The sequence below is a fragment of the Lithobates pipiens genome, unplaced genomic scaffold (genome assembly GCF_037356315.1).
Source record: "Lithobates pipiens isolate NorthernLeopardFrog02 unplaced genomic scaffold, aLitPip1_a1.2 Scaffold_19, whole genome shotgun sequence".
Taxonomy (NCBI): domain Eukaryota; kingdom Metazoa; phylum Chordata; class Amphibia; order Anura; family Ranidae; genus Lithobates; species Lithobates pipiens.
In genome coordinates, this window is record NW_027507764.1 from 166347469 (window position 1) to 166362505 (window position 15037).

At 40.5% G+C, this 15037-nt stretch overlaps 1 protein-coding gene across 1 annotated transcript in view; it reads right to left on the reverse strand.

Moving 5' to 3' along the window:
* The window catches only part of GADL1 (glutamate decarboxylase like 1), a 386628-nt gene that overhangs the window by 284559 nt on the left and 87032 nt on the right, over positions 1 to 15037 (reverse strand). Inside the window, exon 2 of the mRNA XM_077491458.1 lies at positions 14839 to 15011. Within this exon, the coding sequence (XP_077347584.1) occupies positions 14839 to 15011 (173 nt within the window). The remainder of the gene's footprint in view (positions 1 to 14838; positions 15012 to 15037) is intronic.

Consider the following 15037-nt stretch of genomic DNA (forward strand, 5'->3'; position numbering starts at 1 on the left):
ATATGCTTTATTGTTTACAGACTGCCTGAAATAATATATGTATCCAAACGTTGACTGTAAACGTGATCTTAATTTCAATAAAACCTTTGATTGTGAAAAAAAAAAATACATCCCCTGAAGAAGCCTAGTGGGGCAAAACATGTTTGATTTTTCATCACAATACTGCTATGAAATTAAGGACCATAAGAATAGGGTCACGATGGACACAATATTTTAACTCAATTTTCTAAAAAATAATACATTTTTAGTGACGTTTTGTTACTTGGTATGTCGCACCTTAAAGTCCCTTTAATTTATTTTCCGTTTCTGCTCATAACAGGAAGTTCCCAAATGAGGATCTTCATGGCAGAACCACTAGGTTTATTTTGATAAAAGCTACAGATTTAAAAACATTAAAAATTATTTTTGAAACACTGTCCTATTAACATTCCTTTAAAAGGTACTGCTTGGCTTTACAAACAGTTGATACCTAAATATGGAATTGTCAAAAGAATATATAAAGTGCTACAAAACTAGATTGATTTGATGTGGTAAAAAACATTGTTTAAATGTAGTAACCTATAGCAATCTACCGTAATCAGCATTTATCCTCAATTGTTCTGTTCTCAACAAAAGCAATGAAAGATGAAATCTGTTTACATATTGCAGAAAATCATTTCTTAATTAGCAAGCCTTCGCATCTCCTACTTTGCCAAATGTAGTGGAGGAAATAGTTAATGTAACTCATAAAGCATTAGCCATTTCTAAAGCCTATGCGAAATATCCATCTTTCTGCAATGTTGCACAAAGCCATTAAACAAACTAGTAAACTGTAAAAACTTGCCTGGAGGAAGCTTATGAGCAAAAAAAAATCACTCTTACACATCACAATTTGTGAAGAAAATAATTGCTTGATGACAGAATGGTATTGGTTATCTATATGCTAAAAAAATAAAAAGGCCACACATATGATGTCATTCAGAATATAAATGACCAACTTCATTAAAGCTTTATTTACGGTAATTGCAGCCATATTACTGCACTTGTAACGTTATGAGCATCACGCAAAACTCTCATCTTCCTTTGCCAAATTGTCTACAAAACACAACTTACATCCAATTAAAAAAAAACAAAAAAACAAGCCTTTCACAAATAAAAATCTGCTTGTGGGGTTACAAAGCTGCAAATGCAAAAGCATTGTGAAGAATTTAGTGTTCATTTGTGACCATCCATCCTGTACAAGCATGCTATAACGTAGCTGTCAATAGCATTATATTCTGGCTGTCTAGTTTAAGAGATCAGCCATTCTGCATATATAGCAGTAACCCTGAGACAAACTTGTTAGGATGTAAGCACCTTTACATGCACTATCCATATTCAACCCATCTCCTACTCCACCTCCCCTGCAGCATTAGGATATATAAAGCAGCCCACAGATAGTATTTTTTTTTTTTATTATTCAATCAGCATGATTTCCGCATCCATACAATTACGGTGGATGGGGAATCCCCCTGCTGCGCCTTTGTACTCTGACAGCAGGAACACTTCTCTTCCATCAGAATACACTGCTCAAGACTGCAGGCTATAATTGATTGAGTGGACATTTTCTAACAGCGTCGTTGTGGAGAAGTCGATCTGTATCTGTGCACTGGTCCAAATCATTTGGTGGAGGGGGGATAACGGTGTGGGGTTGTTTTTCGGCGGTTTGGCTTGGTCCCTTAATTCCATTGAAGGGAATTCTTAAAGTGGTTGTAAACTCTCCTCCACAACGTTGTCCCATGTAAATCAGCATAAAAAACTCTAATGAACACTGCTTGTAGATATCTCCTTACTTGCTTAGTATTGTTGTAATCCTTTTTGTTCTTTAGAATTATGTCACTGAGCATGCCCAGATCTCCCCTGATTTACAGCACACTCTCTATGTGCTTATCTATCTGTTATCTGGACTTCCTACGGCACACCACTGATATCCCAGGAGGCTGCGGAATCATTCAGAGCTTCCTCCTACACACCATGTGACCATGTGACATCACATGCAGTGTAAACCTGGCCATTACTGCAGTCTTATCAGTTGAAGCTGATAAGACTGACAAAGGCAAACATTAGACAATCGGTACAAGTAAATACTATGAAATAAAACAAGTCAGCTATGAGCAGGGAAGCAGGGTTGCCATAGAAACGTTGGATTGAGAAGGAGGCTTAGTTAACAGTACAGGAAGTGCTCAATGTAAGGACAGAAATACACTCCACTGTGGACTCAGAAAACAATAGTTTTTTAAAGTTTCTTTAAACAGTAAGTAATATGCAATTTGGGCTGGATTACAGTGGCTATAGTTTGATAATTACTTATTATAATAGACTAAATGAAAAGAAGCATCAGAGTGGGAGAGTTTACTTCCTCTTTAAGGCGTCAGCATACCAAGACATTTTGGACAATTTCATACTCCCAACTTTGTGGGAACAGTTTGGGAATGACCCCTTCCTGCTCAAACATGACGTAAACATAAAGACACGGATGAGCAAGTTTGGGGTGGAGGAACTTGACTGGCCTGTACAGAGTCCTGGCCTCAACCCGATAGAACACCTTTGGGATGAATTAGAGTGGAGACTGTGAGCCAGGCTTCTCGTCCAACATTAGTGCCTGACCTCACAAATGCGCTTCTGGAAGAATAGTCAAACATTCCCATAGACACACTCCTAAACCTTAAAGCTGGAAAGGGTGGGCCAACTCAATATTGAACCCTACGAACTAAGACTGGGATGCCATTAAAGTTCATGTGCGTGTAAAGGCTGGTGTCCCAATACTTATGGTGATATAGTGTATGTCTACATCCTTGTGTTACATATATTTCTATGACTAATCAAACCTTCATAACAAGACAGGGCACTCTGTGAATATCTCTAGATCTCCACATGTACCCAGGATGACTACTATGTTTTTTGCATCTCCTGCCATGCTAGACGTCAAAGCATTACTGAAACTCTGTCCAGGCCCTGGGAATATGGTACCGTGTAAATTACATGTTAACTATGTTTAAAGGGGTTGTAAACCCTGAAGGTGTTTTGCCTTAATGCTGCTATACATTAAGGTGAAAAACCTTCTGTAGTGTGGCAACCCCCCTTCCAGAGCCCCCCCCCCCCTTTTACTTACCTGAACCTGATTGTTCCAGTGATGGGGAAGAGCACAGCAGCTCCAGCCGATTTCTTGTGTTCTCATTGGATAGATCGATAGCAGCAGGAGCCATTGGCTCCCGCTGCTGTCAATCAAATTCAGTGACACGGGGGGCAGGGCCAAGTCCTGCTGTCTGTGTCAATGGATGCAGCAGCAAGACTTGGGAGTGTGCCTGCATGCGTGCCCCCCATGGAATGCATCTCTCCATGGGGGTGCTGAAGAAGAGCAGGAGCGGTGCTGAGGGACCCCAGAATAGGAGGATCGGGGCCGCTCTGTGCAAAACCCTTGCACAGAGGAGTTAAGTATAACATGTTTGTTATAAAGAAAAAAAAAACCTTTACAACCCCTTTAAAGTAATAAATTACATTTATAACGTTGCTTCAGAGAAGAAGAACAGGGACAGAATCCAGGCAATGAAATGTCTTTAATAAATTATGTCTGGAAAGCTAAATCTCTTTTAAATTAAAAAGCATTTAGAGTAAAAGTGATGATAAATGCTCTAAATAAAAAAAAAAAAACAAGCAAATAAACATGTTATACTTTCCTGTGTAATGGTTCTGCGCTGAGGTCCTCCACCACAGATTCTGGATCCTCCCTCTGCTGAGTGCCCCTATAGCAAGCTGCTTGCTGTGGGGGCATGTGTGCAGGCTCACTCCCGAGTCGGCTCTGTGTGTCCACTGACACACAGAGCCCAGCTCAGCCACACCTCCTGCTCCCTCCTTACTTGCTTGGATGAATGGCTCCTGCTGCTGTGCCTGAGCCAATGGGGGGAGAACCAAGAGAGCTTCTGCTCTCATGCACAGCGGTGGATCGAGATAAGGCTCAGGCAAGTATAGGGGAGCTGGAGGCTGCATGCTGAAGGCTTTTCACATTATTGCAGAGAATGCATTAAGGTACAAAGCCTTCAGCCTTTAGAATCACTTTAAGATTATATCAGAATTCATCTTTAGTTATAAAATTAAAATAACATTATAAGCACATGTGATAATGATAGTCTTCTCCTCTTGGGTTTAAAACAGCAAAGTCACATTACCGCTGTCTGTGGACATATATTTTTTTTTTAGGGTAAATTTAGGGACAATTCAACATTTAAAGGGGTGTCCTAGCCTTTAAAAAAATGTAAACAGTGTAGCTGCTGACTTTTAATAAGGTCACTTTCCTGTCCAAGGTGCCCGCGATGTGCCCTCCCCCCCCCCAGACTTATAACTCCCTCGTATCGTGTCCAGGCACCACCATCCTCACTTTTTTTTTTCACGTGTTTTTTTTAAAAAATTTTTAAGAATATTAATGCTATTTTCATTTTTAGGGTGGCCCTCCACTTTAAGAAGAAAAAAAGCCTTCTCATTTAAAAATAAACAAAGACCGGATTTTTCTTTTCAGTCCAGCAATGTTAAGCCCTGATGAAGAGGCCCCTTGTGTTAGCTGTTCTTAGATGACTACTTTAATGAATAAACTTTATCTAGACTGGTTGACTGTTGACTAATTTATTCTGCAAATCTTAAAGACTTTTAATTGCATTGTCATTTTATATCAAACAGCTTAGCATTAGAAACATTGCCATGCTCTAAACAAATATGTTGGGCAATGCTTGAACTCATCAGAAAGTGAAAACAAACCTAATGTATAAGGCTACATTCACACCTGAGCGTTTCATTTTCAGGCAGAAAGTCACGCGTTTTTAGCCATATTGTTGCTGCGATTTTTGTACAGGTTAAAAGGTCACCAATGTAAAAACGCCTGTAATCTGCCAAAAAGAAGCTCATGTACTTTTTTGAGGTTTGGGCATCTTTCAGGCATTTTGCTTCAGGTGACACAACACTCAGATGTGAACAGGTGCCATTGAAATGAATGGGATTTTGCTAGTTGGGCGTTTTTCTAATGCCCCGTATACACGGTCGGATTTTCCGATGGAAAATGTTCGATGGGAGCTTGTTGCTGGAAATTCTGACCGTGTGTAGGCTCCATCGGACATTTTCCATCGGAATGTTCGTCACAAAAAATTTGAGATCTGCATCTCAAATTTTCCCGACAACAAAATCCGTTGTGGTAAATTCTGATCGTGTGTACACAATTTTGATGCACGAAGTTCCACGCATGCTCGGAATCAAGCAGAAGAGCTGCACTGGCTATCGAACTTTATTTTTCTCAGCTTGTTGTACGTGTTGTACATCACCGCGTTCTTGATGTTTGGAATTTCCGTCAAGATTTGTGTGACCGTGTGTATGCAAGACAAGTTTGAGCCAACATCCGTCGGAAAAAATCCATGGATTTTGTTGTCGAAATGTCTGATCGTGTGTACACGGCATTAGAGTGATTCCGTTTATAATTAAGCTACTGTTTTTCAGTATTTCCTGTGTTCTATTAGTATCTTATCAGTTGCAATGTATGCCGAAACACACAAGATGACACCATGAGACTTCTTTTTTAAAGGAGTTGGGAGTCTTCCTTCCACAAATTGCAGCTGTTTTCACTTTTAGTACCCAATCATGTGCATATGAAATAAATAAACAGGGCTATGTGTTTCACAGGATTAGATAATTGAAGGTAACATTCAGTCAATTTATTGACTGAAGATTCACAACTTCATTTGTAATTCAGCCTCAGTCTGTTTCAGAATCTTCAACTTAGTTGATAGAATGTGGCTGACTTCTACTAGCATTTACAGCAAAGACTCTTGAAAGGAAACCCAGTGACAAACTGTATTGAAGTCAGTACACAAAGAGATTTATTCATCAGTGTGTTCACACATGATTCACATAGCTTTAACTCATTGTAAATGGATTTAATATTTAAAAAATTTAATCATGGGTGAAAGTTATTGTGTATTGTTTGTGAAAACTACTCCTTAGTGATATTTCATACATGTATGATAAGTTATTTCTGGGGATAGGATATATCTATCAACAGAAACTGTATTGAGGAAGAAAAAAAAAGTCACCCAGAGTACCTTTGTACTTTGAACAATGCATTGATCAAGGTACAACGTCTGAACATCTATATATATATATATATATATATATATATATATATATATATATATATATATATATATAGATATATATATATATATATATATATATATATATACACATACACTACAGTGGTGTGAAAAAGTGTTTGCCCCCTTCCTCATTTCCTGTTCCTTTGCATGTTTGTCACACGTAAGTGTTTCGGAACATCAAACCAAGTTAAACAATAGTCAAGGACAACACAAGTAAACACAAAATGCAATTTGTAAATGAAGGTGTTTATTATTAAAGGTGAAAAAAAATCCAAACCATCATGGCCCTGTGTGAAAAAGTGATTGCCCCCTAAACCTAATAACTGGTTGGGCCACCCTTAGCAGCAACAACTGCAACCAAGCGTTTGCGATAACGTGCAATGAGGCTTTTACAGCGTCCTGGAGGAATTTTGGCCCACTCATCTTTGCAGAATTGTCCTAATTCAGTTACATTAGAGGGTTTTCAAGCATGAACGGCCTTTTTAAGGTCATACCACAACATCTCAATAGGATTCAGGTCAGGACTTTGGCTAGGCCACTCCAAAGTCTTCATTTTGTTTTTCTTCAGCCATTCGGTGGTGGACTTGCTGGTGTGTTTAGGATCATTGTCCTGCTGCAGAACCCAAGTTCATTTCAGCTTGAGTACACGAACAGATGGTCGGACATTCTCCTTCAGGATCTCTTGGTAGACAGCAGAATTCATAGTTCCTTTTATCACGGCAAGTCTTCCAGGTCCTGAAGCAGCAAAACAGCCCCAGACCATCACACTACCACCACCATATTTTACTGTTGGTATAATGTTCTTTTTATGAAATGCAGTGTTCCTTCTACGCCAGATATACTTGGACACACACCTTCCAAAGAGTTCCACTTTTGTCTCATCGGTCCACAGAATGTTGTCCCAAAAGTCTTGGGGATCATCAAGATGTGTTGTGGAGAAATTGAGACGAGCTTTGATGTTCTTTTTGCTCAGCAGTGGTTTTCTCCTTGGAACTCTGCCATGCAGGCCATTTTTGCCAGTCTTTTCCTGATGGTGGAGGCATGAACGCTGACCTTAACTGAGGCAAGTGAGGCCTGCAGTTCCTTGGACGTTGTTGTGGGGTCTTTTGTGACCTCTTGGATGAGTCGTCGCTGCGCTCTTGGGGTAATTTTGGGTGGCCGGCCACTCCTGGGAAGGTTCACCACTGTTCCATGTCTTCGCCATTTGTGGATAATGGCTCTCACTGTGGTTCGCTGGATTCCCAAAGCTTTGGAAATGGCTTTATAACCCTTTCCAGACTGATAGATCTCAATTACTTTCTTTCTCAATTGTTCCTGAATTTCTTTGGGTCTCGGCATGATGTGTAGCTTTTAAGGATCTTCTGGTGGACCTTACTGTGTCAAGCAGCTCCTATTTAAGTGATGCCTTGATTGTGAACAGGTGTGGCAATAATCAGGCCTGGGTGTGGCTAGAGAAATTGAACTCAGGTGTGGACAACCACAGTTATAGTATGTTTTAACAAGGGGGCAATCACTTTTTCACACAGGGCCATGATGGTTTGGATTTTTTTTCACCTTTAATAATAAACACCTTCATTTACAAATTGCATTTTGTGTTTACTTGTGTTGTCCTTGACTATTTTTTAAATTGGTTTGATGTTCCGAAACACTTAAGTGTGACAAACATGCAAAGGAACAGGAAATGAGGAAGGGGGCAAACACTTTTTCACACCACTGTATATAGTCAAAAGTATTGGAGTGCCTGCCTTTACACGCACATACATACATTTTAATGGCATCCCAGTCCTAGTCTGTAGGGTTCAATATTTAGTTGGCCCACCCTTTGCATCTATAACGGCTTCAACTCTTCTGGGAAGGCTGTCCACAAGGTTTAGGAGTGTGTCTATGGGAATGTTTGCCCATTCTTTCAAAAAGGCATTTGTGAGGCCAGGCACTGATATTGGACGAGAAAGCCTGGCTCACAGACTTTGTTCTATATCCTCCCAAAGGTGTTCTATTGGGTTGAGGTCAGAAATCTGTACAGGCCAGTCAAGTTCCTTCACCCCAAACTCGCTCATCCATGTCTTTATGGACCTTTGCTTTGTGCACTGGTGCACAGTCATGTTGGAACAGGAAGTGGCCATCCCAAAACTGTTCTCACAAAGAGCATTAAATTATCCAAAATGTCTTTTGTATGCTGGAACTAAGGGGCCAACCACTGAAAAACAACCCCACACCATAAACCCCTCTCCACCAAATGATTTGAATCAGTGCACAAAGCAAGGTCCATAAAGACATGGATGAGCAAGACTGGGGTAGAGAAACTTGACTGGCATGCACAGAGTCCTGTAACAAAAAAACAAAAAAAAAAGAAGGCCCCTGCCCCCACCTATAACTGGCCTTCACAGCAAGGAGCACGTGGATGGGCAAACGCATGAAAGACAAAACCAGAGAAAATTCCAAGCTCAACTTACCAACCAGTCTGCTAACCAACCAAATTAACCTGTCCAACAGTCTACATTAAAAACAGAGGTTTAGTTAACACACATTTCCAAACGCATGTGTAAGCTGCAAGGTCTTGGCAAGGCACCCTGTGTATTTCTTGCAGTCCTACCATTACAAAATTTATGACTGTATCCACAGTAGGGTCACATGCATTCTAATGGATAGATGAGGAATAGGTGGGCCAGGAGGCCACCCAGTCCTCCTTAAAGGCACAGGGGGCACACTAAACACCCAGCACGTAGCACAATGGCAGCAAAGGCATCCAGTCTGTCCCCTGACCACATTTACACCAGTAGCAAAAAAAGGCCTCTGCCCCCACCTATAACAGCAAGGAGCACATGGATGGGCAAATGCATGAAAGACAAAACCTGCACAGTACTGACATGAATCTAATAGAACACCTTTGGGATGATTTAGAGCAGAGACTGCGAGCCAGGCCTTTTTGTCAGTGCCTGACCTCACAAATGCACTTCTGGAAGAACGGTTAAACATTCCCATAGATAAAAATAAAAGGGGTAGGTTGCGCTAAGGAACTTATGAGCGAATCCAAATTATAAAAACATATAGAATATAAAAGAAAATAAAAGAAAAAGGAAAATAGGTAAGAGCTGCCTCTATTACTATCCACCTGGTGGGGTGGAAAATGTTAGATAAAGGAGTGCTATGAATAGATCTGGCGCTATACCTGTGTGTCAGAAACTTAATTTGCTAAATTAAATTTAAAATTGTTACGTTAATCCGGTGTGTAAGTGTTAGTGTGCCATATATTAGTGTTGGGATAAAGTATAAAATGTAAACTGTAGGTGGGAAGTAAAAACTCAAAAATATATGTGTATAAATTGTTAAAAATTTACCAGCATGCTGGCTGGAAAAGTAAAATATTGTCTCAGGTGCGATAAACCTAAATAGGTGATTACCTTATACACTCTTAATCACATGAATACCTTAAACATGTGGACTACTTAATAAATCAGGTAAAAATTATACATGTAAATATGAACCATAAACATAATACAATTGTGCACAAATGTGACAAATAAAATCTATGCGTGCAATACTAAAATGTACAATAAATCTGTGATAAATATCAAATAAAATCTTTGCGTGCAATACTAAAATGTGCAATAAATCTGTGATGAATATCAATACCCCACGTGAAACATGCCAAATATTGGGAGTGAAAAAAAGAAAAAAATGAAAATGGAAATAAATTTAAAAGGAAGTGAATTCAAAATTCCAAAAATAAAATAAAATGAAAAATAAATTTTTTTTATAGATATTTGTCCCAAGAAATAAAAATATAAAAATGTATGCAAAGAGAAGAAAAAAGGAAAAAAAGAGAAGCAAAAAAGCAGTCTCTGATGCAGTGCAATTAATGGGGGATTTCCCGTAGATGCAGGAGGGGATGTGATGGATCCAAAACAACTAATCTTCATGCATTGTGGGCACTTATAGGATGTACTCTCACCAGAAAAATAACCCCATCCGGGGTGGATCAGCCTTCACAGTATAAGCTACCGTGTCGCTCTCTGGCTTGCTTCAAATAGGCTGTTGAGGATCCCTCGTTATTTCCAGGTGGAGTGTGCCTCAGTATATGTATTGAAAGAGAGGACCATACATAGTGTGATACTGTATAAATCACTTTATTAAGAAAATACTAAAAATTACTCACACTTTTGAAAGAAGAAAATGGCTTGAATAAATGCAGTATAAAGGTGCAGTATGAAAGGTATGGAAGCTGCTGAGAGCGTTCCGTTCGTCTTCCACGCCGTAGTGTAAAGGTGCAGTGTGAAAGGTATGGAAGCTGCTGAGAGTGTTCCGTACGTCTTCCACGCCGACTGTATTGGAAGTGTGTATTCGATAGGCCACGCCCTACGCGTTTCGTCACTGGGACGCATACCTTTCACACTGCACCTTTACACTACGGCGTGGAAGACGAACGGAACGCTCTCAGCAGCTTCCATACCTTTCATACTGCACCTTTATACTGCATTTATTCAAGCCATTTTCTTCTTTCAAAAGTGTGAGTAATTTTTAGTATTTTCTTAATAAAGTGATTTATACAGTATCACACTATGTATGGTCCTCTCTTTCAATACATATACTGAGGCACACTCCACCTGGAAATAACGAGGGATCCTCAACAGCCTATTTGAAGCAAGCCAGAGAGCGACACGGTAGCTTATACTGTGAAGGCTGATCCACCCCGGATGGGGTTATTTTTCTGGTGAGAGTACATCCTATAAGTGCCCACAATGCATGAAGATTAGTTGTTTTGGATCCATCACATCCCCTCCTGCATCTACGGGAAATCCCCCATTAATTGCACTGCATCAGAGACTGCTTTTTTGCTTCTCTTTTTTTCCTTTTTTCTTCTCTTTGCATACATTTTTATATTTTTATTTCTTGGGACAAATATCTATAAAAAAATTTTATTTTTCATTTTATTTTATTTTTGGAATTTTGAATTCACTTCCTTTTAAATTTATTTCCATTTTCATTTTTTTCTTTTTTTCACTCCCAATATTTGGCATGTTTCACGTGGGGTATTGATATTCATCACAGATTTATTGTACATTTTAGTATTGCACGCAAAGATTTTATTTGATATTTATCACAGATTTATTGTACATTTTAGTATTGCACGCATAGATTTTATTTGTCACATTTGTGCACAATTGTATTATGTTTATGGTTCATATTTACATGTATAATTTTTACCTGATTTATTAAGTAGTCCACATGTTTAAGGTATTCATGTGATTAAGAGTGTATAAGGTAATCACCTATTTAGGTTTATCGCACCTGAGACAATATTTTACTTTTCCAGCCAGCATGCTGGTAAATTTTTAACAATTTATACACATATATTTTTGAGTTTTTACTTCCCACCTACAGTTTACATTTTATACTTTATCCCAACACTAATATATGGCACACTAACACTTACACACCGGATTAACGTAACAATTTTAAATTTAATTTAGCAAATTAAGTTTCTGACACACAGGTATAGCGCCAGATCTATTCATAGCACTCCTTTATCAAACATTCCCATAGACACTCCTAAACCTTGTGGACAGCCTTCCCAGAAGAGTTGAAGCTGTTAAAGCTGCAAAGGGTGGGCCAACTCAATATTGAACCCTACAGACTAAGACTGGGATTCCATTAAAGTTCATGTGCGTGTAAAGGCACGGGTCACAATATATTTGACAATATAGTGTATACAGTCAGGTCCATAAATATTGGGACATCGACACAATTCTAATATTTTTGGCTCTATACACCACCACAATGGATTTGAAATGAAACTAACAAGATGCGCCTTAACTGCAGACTTTCAGCTTTAATTTGAGGGTATTTACATCCAAATAAGGTGAACGGTGTAGGAATTACAACAGTTTGTATATGTGCCTCGCACTTTTTAAGGGACCAAAAGTAATGGGACAGATTAACAATCATCCATGAAACTTTCACTTTTTAATACTTGGTTGCAAATCCTTTGCAGTCAACTACAGCCTGAAGTCTGGAATGCATAGACATCACCAGGCACTGGGTTTCATCCCTGATGATGCTCTGCAAGGCCTCTACTGCAACTGTCTTCAGTTTCTGCTTGATCTTGGGGCATTCTGCCTTCAGTTTTGTCTTCAGCAAGTGAAATGCATGCTCAATCAGATTCAGGTCAGGTGATTGACTTGGCCATTGCATAACATTCCACTTCTTTCCCTTAAAAAACTCTTTGGTTGCTTTTGCAGTATGCTTCGGGTCATTGTCCATCTGCACTGTGAAGCGCAGTCCAATAAGTTCTCAAGCATTTTGCTGAATATGAGCAGATAATATTGCCCGAAACACTTCAGAATTCATCCTGCTGCTCTTGTCAGCAGTCACATCATCAATAAATAAAAGAGAACCAGTTCCATTGGCAGCCATACATGCCCACGCCATGACATTACCACCACCATGCTTCACTGATGAGGTGGTATGCTTTGGATCATGAGCAGTTCCTTTCCTTCTCCATACTCTTCTCTTCCCATCACCCTGGTACAAGTTGATCTTGGTCTCATCTGTTCATAGGATGTTGTTCCAGAACTGTGAAGGTTTTTTTAGATGTTGTTTGGCAAACTCTAATCTGGCCTTCCTGTTTTTGAGGCTCACCAATGGTTTACATCTTGTGGTGAACCCTCTGTATTCACTCTGGTGAAGTCTTCCCTTGATTGTTGACTTTGACACACATACACCTACCTCCTGGAGAGTGTTCTTGATCTGGCCAACTGTTGTGAAGGGTGTTTTCTTCACCAGGGAAAGAATTCTTCGGTCATCCACCACAGTTGTTTTCCATGGTCTTCTGGGTCTTTTGGTGTTGCTGAACTCACCGGTGTGTTCTTTCTTTTTAAGGATGTTCCAAACAGTTGATTTGGCCACACCTAATGTTTTTGCTATCTCTCTGATGGGTTTGTTTTGTTTTTTCAGCCTAATGATGGCTTGTTTCACTGATAGTGACAGCTCTTTGAATCTCATATTGAGAGTTGACAGCAACAGATTCCAAATGCAAATAGCACACTTGAAATGAACTCTGGACCTTTTATCTACCCGGCCCTAGCTCCCGGGGGCCCCTGCAGCCTCCCTGTGATATTACTATCATATCCTCCACAAAGTCCAGCTCCGATCTGCCATAGGGCCCCACAGCCAAGCTCCAGGACTGGGCTTTCACTTTTCCTTCTACAGTCTACACCCTTCCATTCTCATAGGCTGGAGAGAAGCTGTGAGCCATTTCATAAATGGAGTGGTGCACGGGGTGAGAACAGCTGAGGATGGGAAAGTGTCTGTGCTGTGTAGCCATAATGGGACCTCTGTCACTGGTGAGGTAAGACTCCGCTCAGTGTCTCATAGTCACCAGCTGGGATTCTCTGTCCCCCCACACCTTGGGATGTCTGCTTACCCCACTTCCCTGACAACTGGGAAAAAGACACACACCTCCAGGAGGTGACCTTCCCCCTACACCTGCCAACACTGACAGAGAAACTTTCAGAAATTGCTAAAAAAAATGCCTTAACACCTCCTGAGGGGCCCCTGAGGGGATGCAGGCTCCAGATTTTGTGTCACATGGCTTTGCCCCCCCCCCCAGATCTAAGTTACCCCCCCCCCCAAGCCACCTGACCATCCCCTCCACCGTGGATGCTATGCCTGGCTTCTGAGCTCCTTTCCCATTACATCTCTCTATCCTCCCCCTCCCCAGGGCTGAAATCACATTCCTTTACAACACAGCCAGTTAGCTAGAATCTGCACAGGGTGGATCTGCCTACTGCAACTACACTGCCATTCCAAACAGAGAATTTCACAAGTCAGAATGGCAACATAAAAGCCAGATACACCCTATGAAGATTGTGGCTGACACTGACAGACTATGTGTAAGCCCTTGTACACACGGTCGGACATTCTGACGGAGAATGTCAGATCGGACCGTGTTGTTGTGTGTGTGGGCTCCATCGGACTGTTTCCGTCGGAATATCCGACCGACAAAGTTTTATAGCTGGGCTATAAAACTTTCTGAAAACATGATCCGATCGAACTTTGTCCGATTGTGTGTAGAGAATTCCGATCAGACAAAGTCCCACGTATGCTCAGATCAAATTCCTAGACCAAAGCTATTAGCTACTAGCCTGAATGTAGTCCCGTCGTAGTCCTGTCGTAACTAAATAACGTCATCACGTTACATACGATTGGATTTTCTGACAACTTTGTCCGACCATGTGTATGCAATACCAGTTTCGGACAAAATCCGATGGATTTTGTTGTCGGAATGTCCGACCATGGGTACAAGGGCTTAGGGAATATGATTTCAGCCCTGTGTAGTGAAGAGGATCTGTATACAGTGCTGGGATGGGAAAGAAGCTCTGCCAAGTGACCTGCCAGGGGTAATCCCTGTTCTTTCATTCTCCAGTGGTAAATCCTGTTCTCTGATTCTCCAGCAGTGATCCCTGTCCTCTGATGTAAGGAGGAACTCTGGGAACTCAAAACACTTAAGCCACTTTGAGTATCTTTCCGTACGGTGATTGTATCTGCACACACGGTGGAAGTGGAGGGTGGTAGTGGGGGGGGCCCAGGTTAACTTTTGCATTGGGAGCCCACAAGCTTCCAGCTATGCCTCTGTACCTAGTGTATATATGCACAACAAGAAAACAAGAATTGATAGTAGATATACCTTTTCTGTTACATCAGTTGCCTTATATATGACTTCATTCATCAGTAGTCTATAAACCTCTTCAACAAATTTTTCTCCAGAATTGCTATCAATTATTGGTCCATTTAAGATGACACCATCCACAAGCACTGCATTCTTCTTCATACTCCTCGATTCCCCAGGGCAAGGATCAGCTGAAAAACAAAATATGTTCAATTAG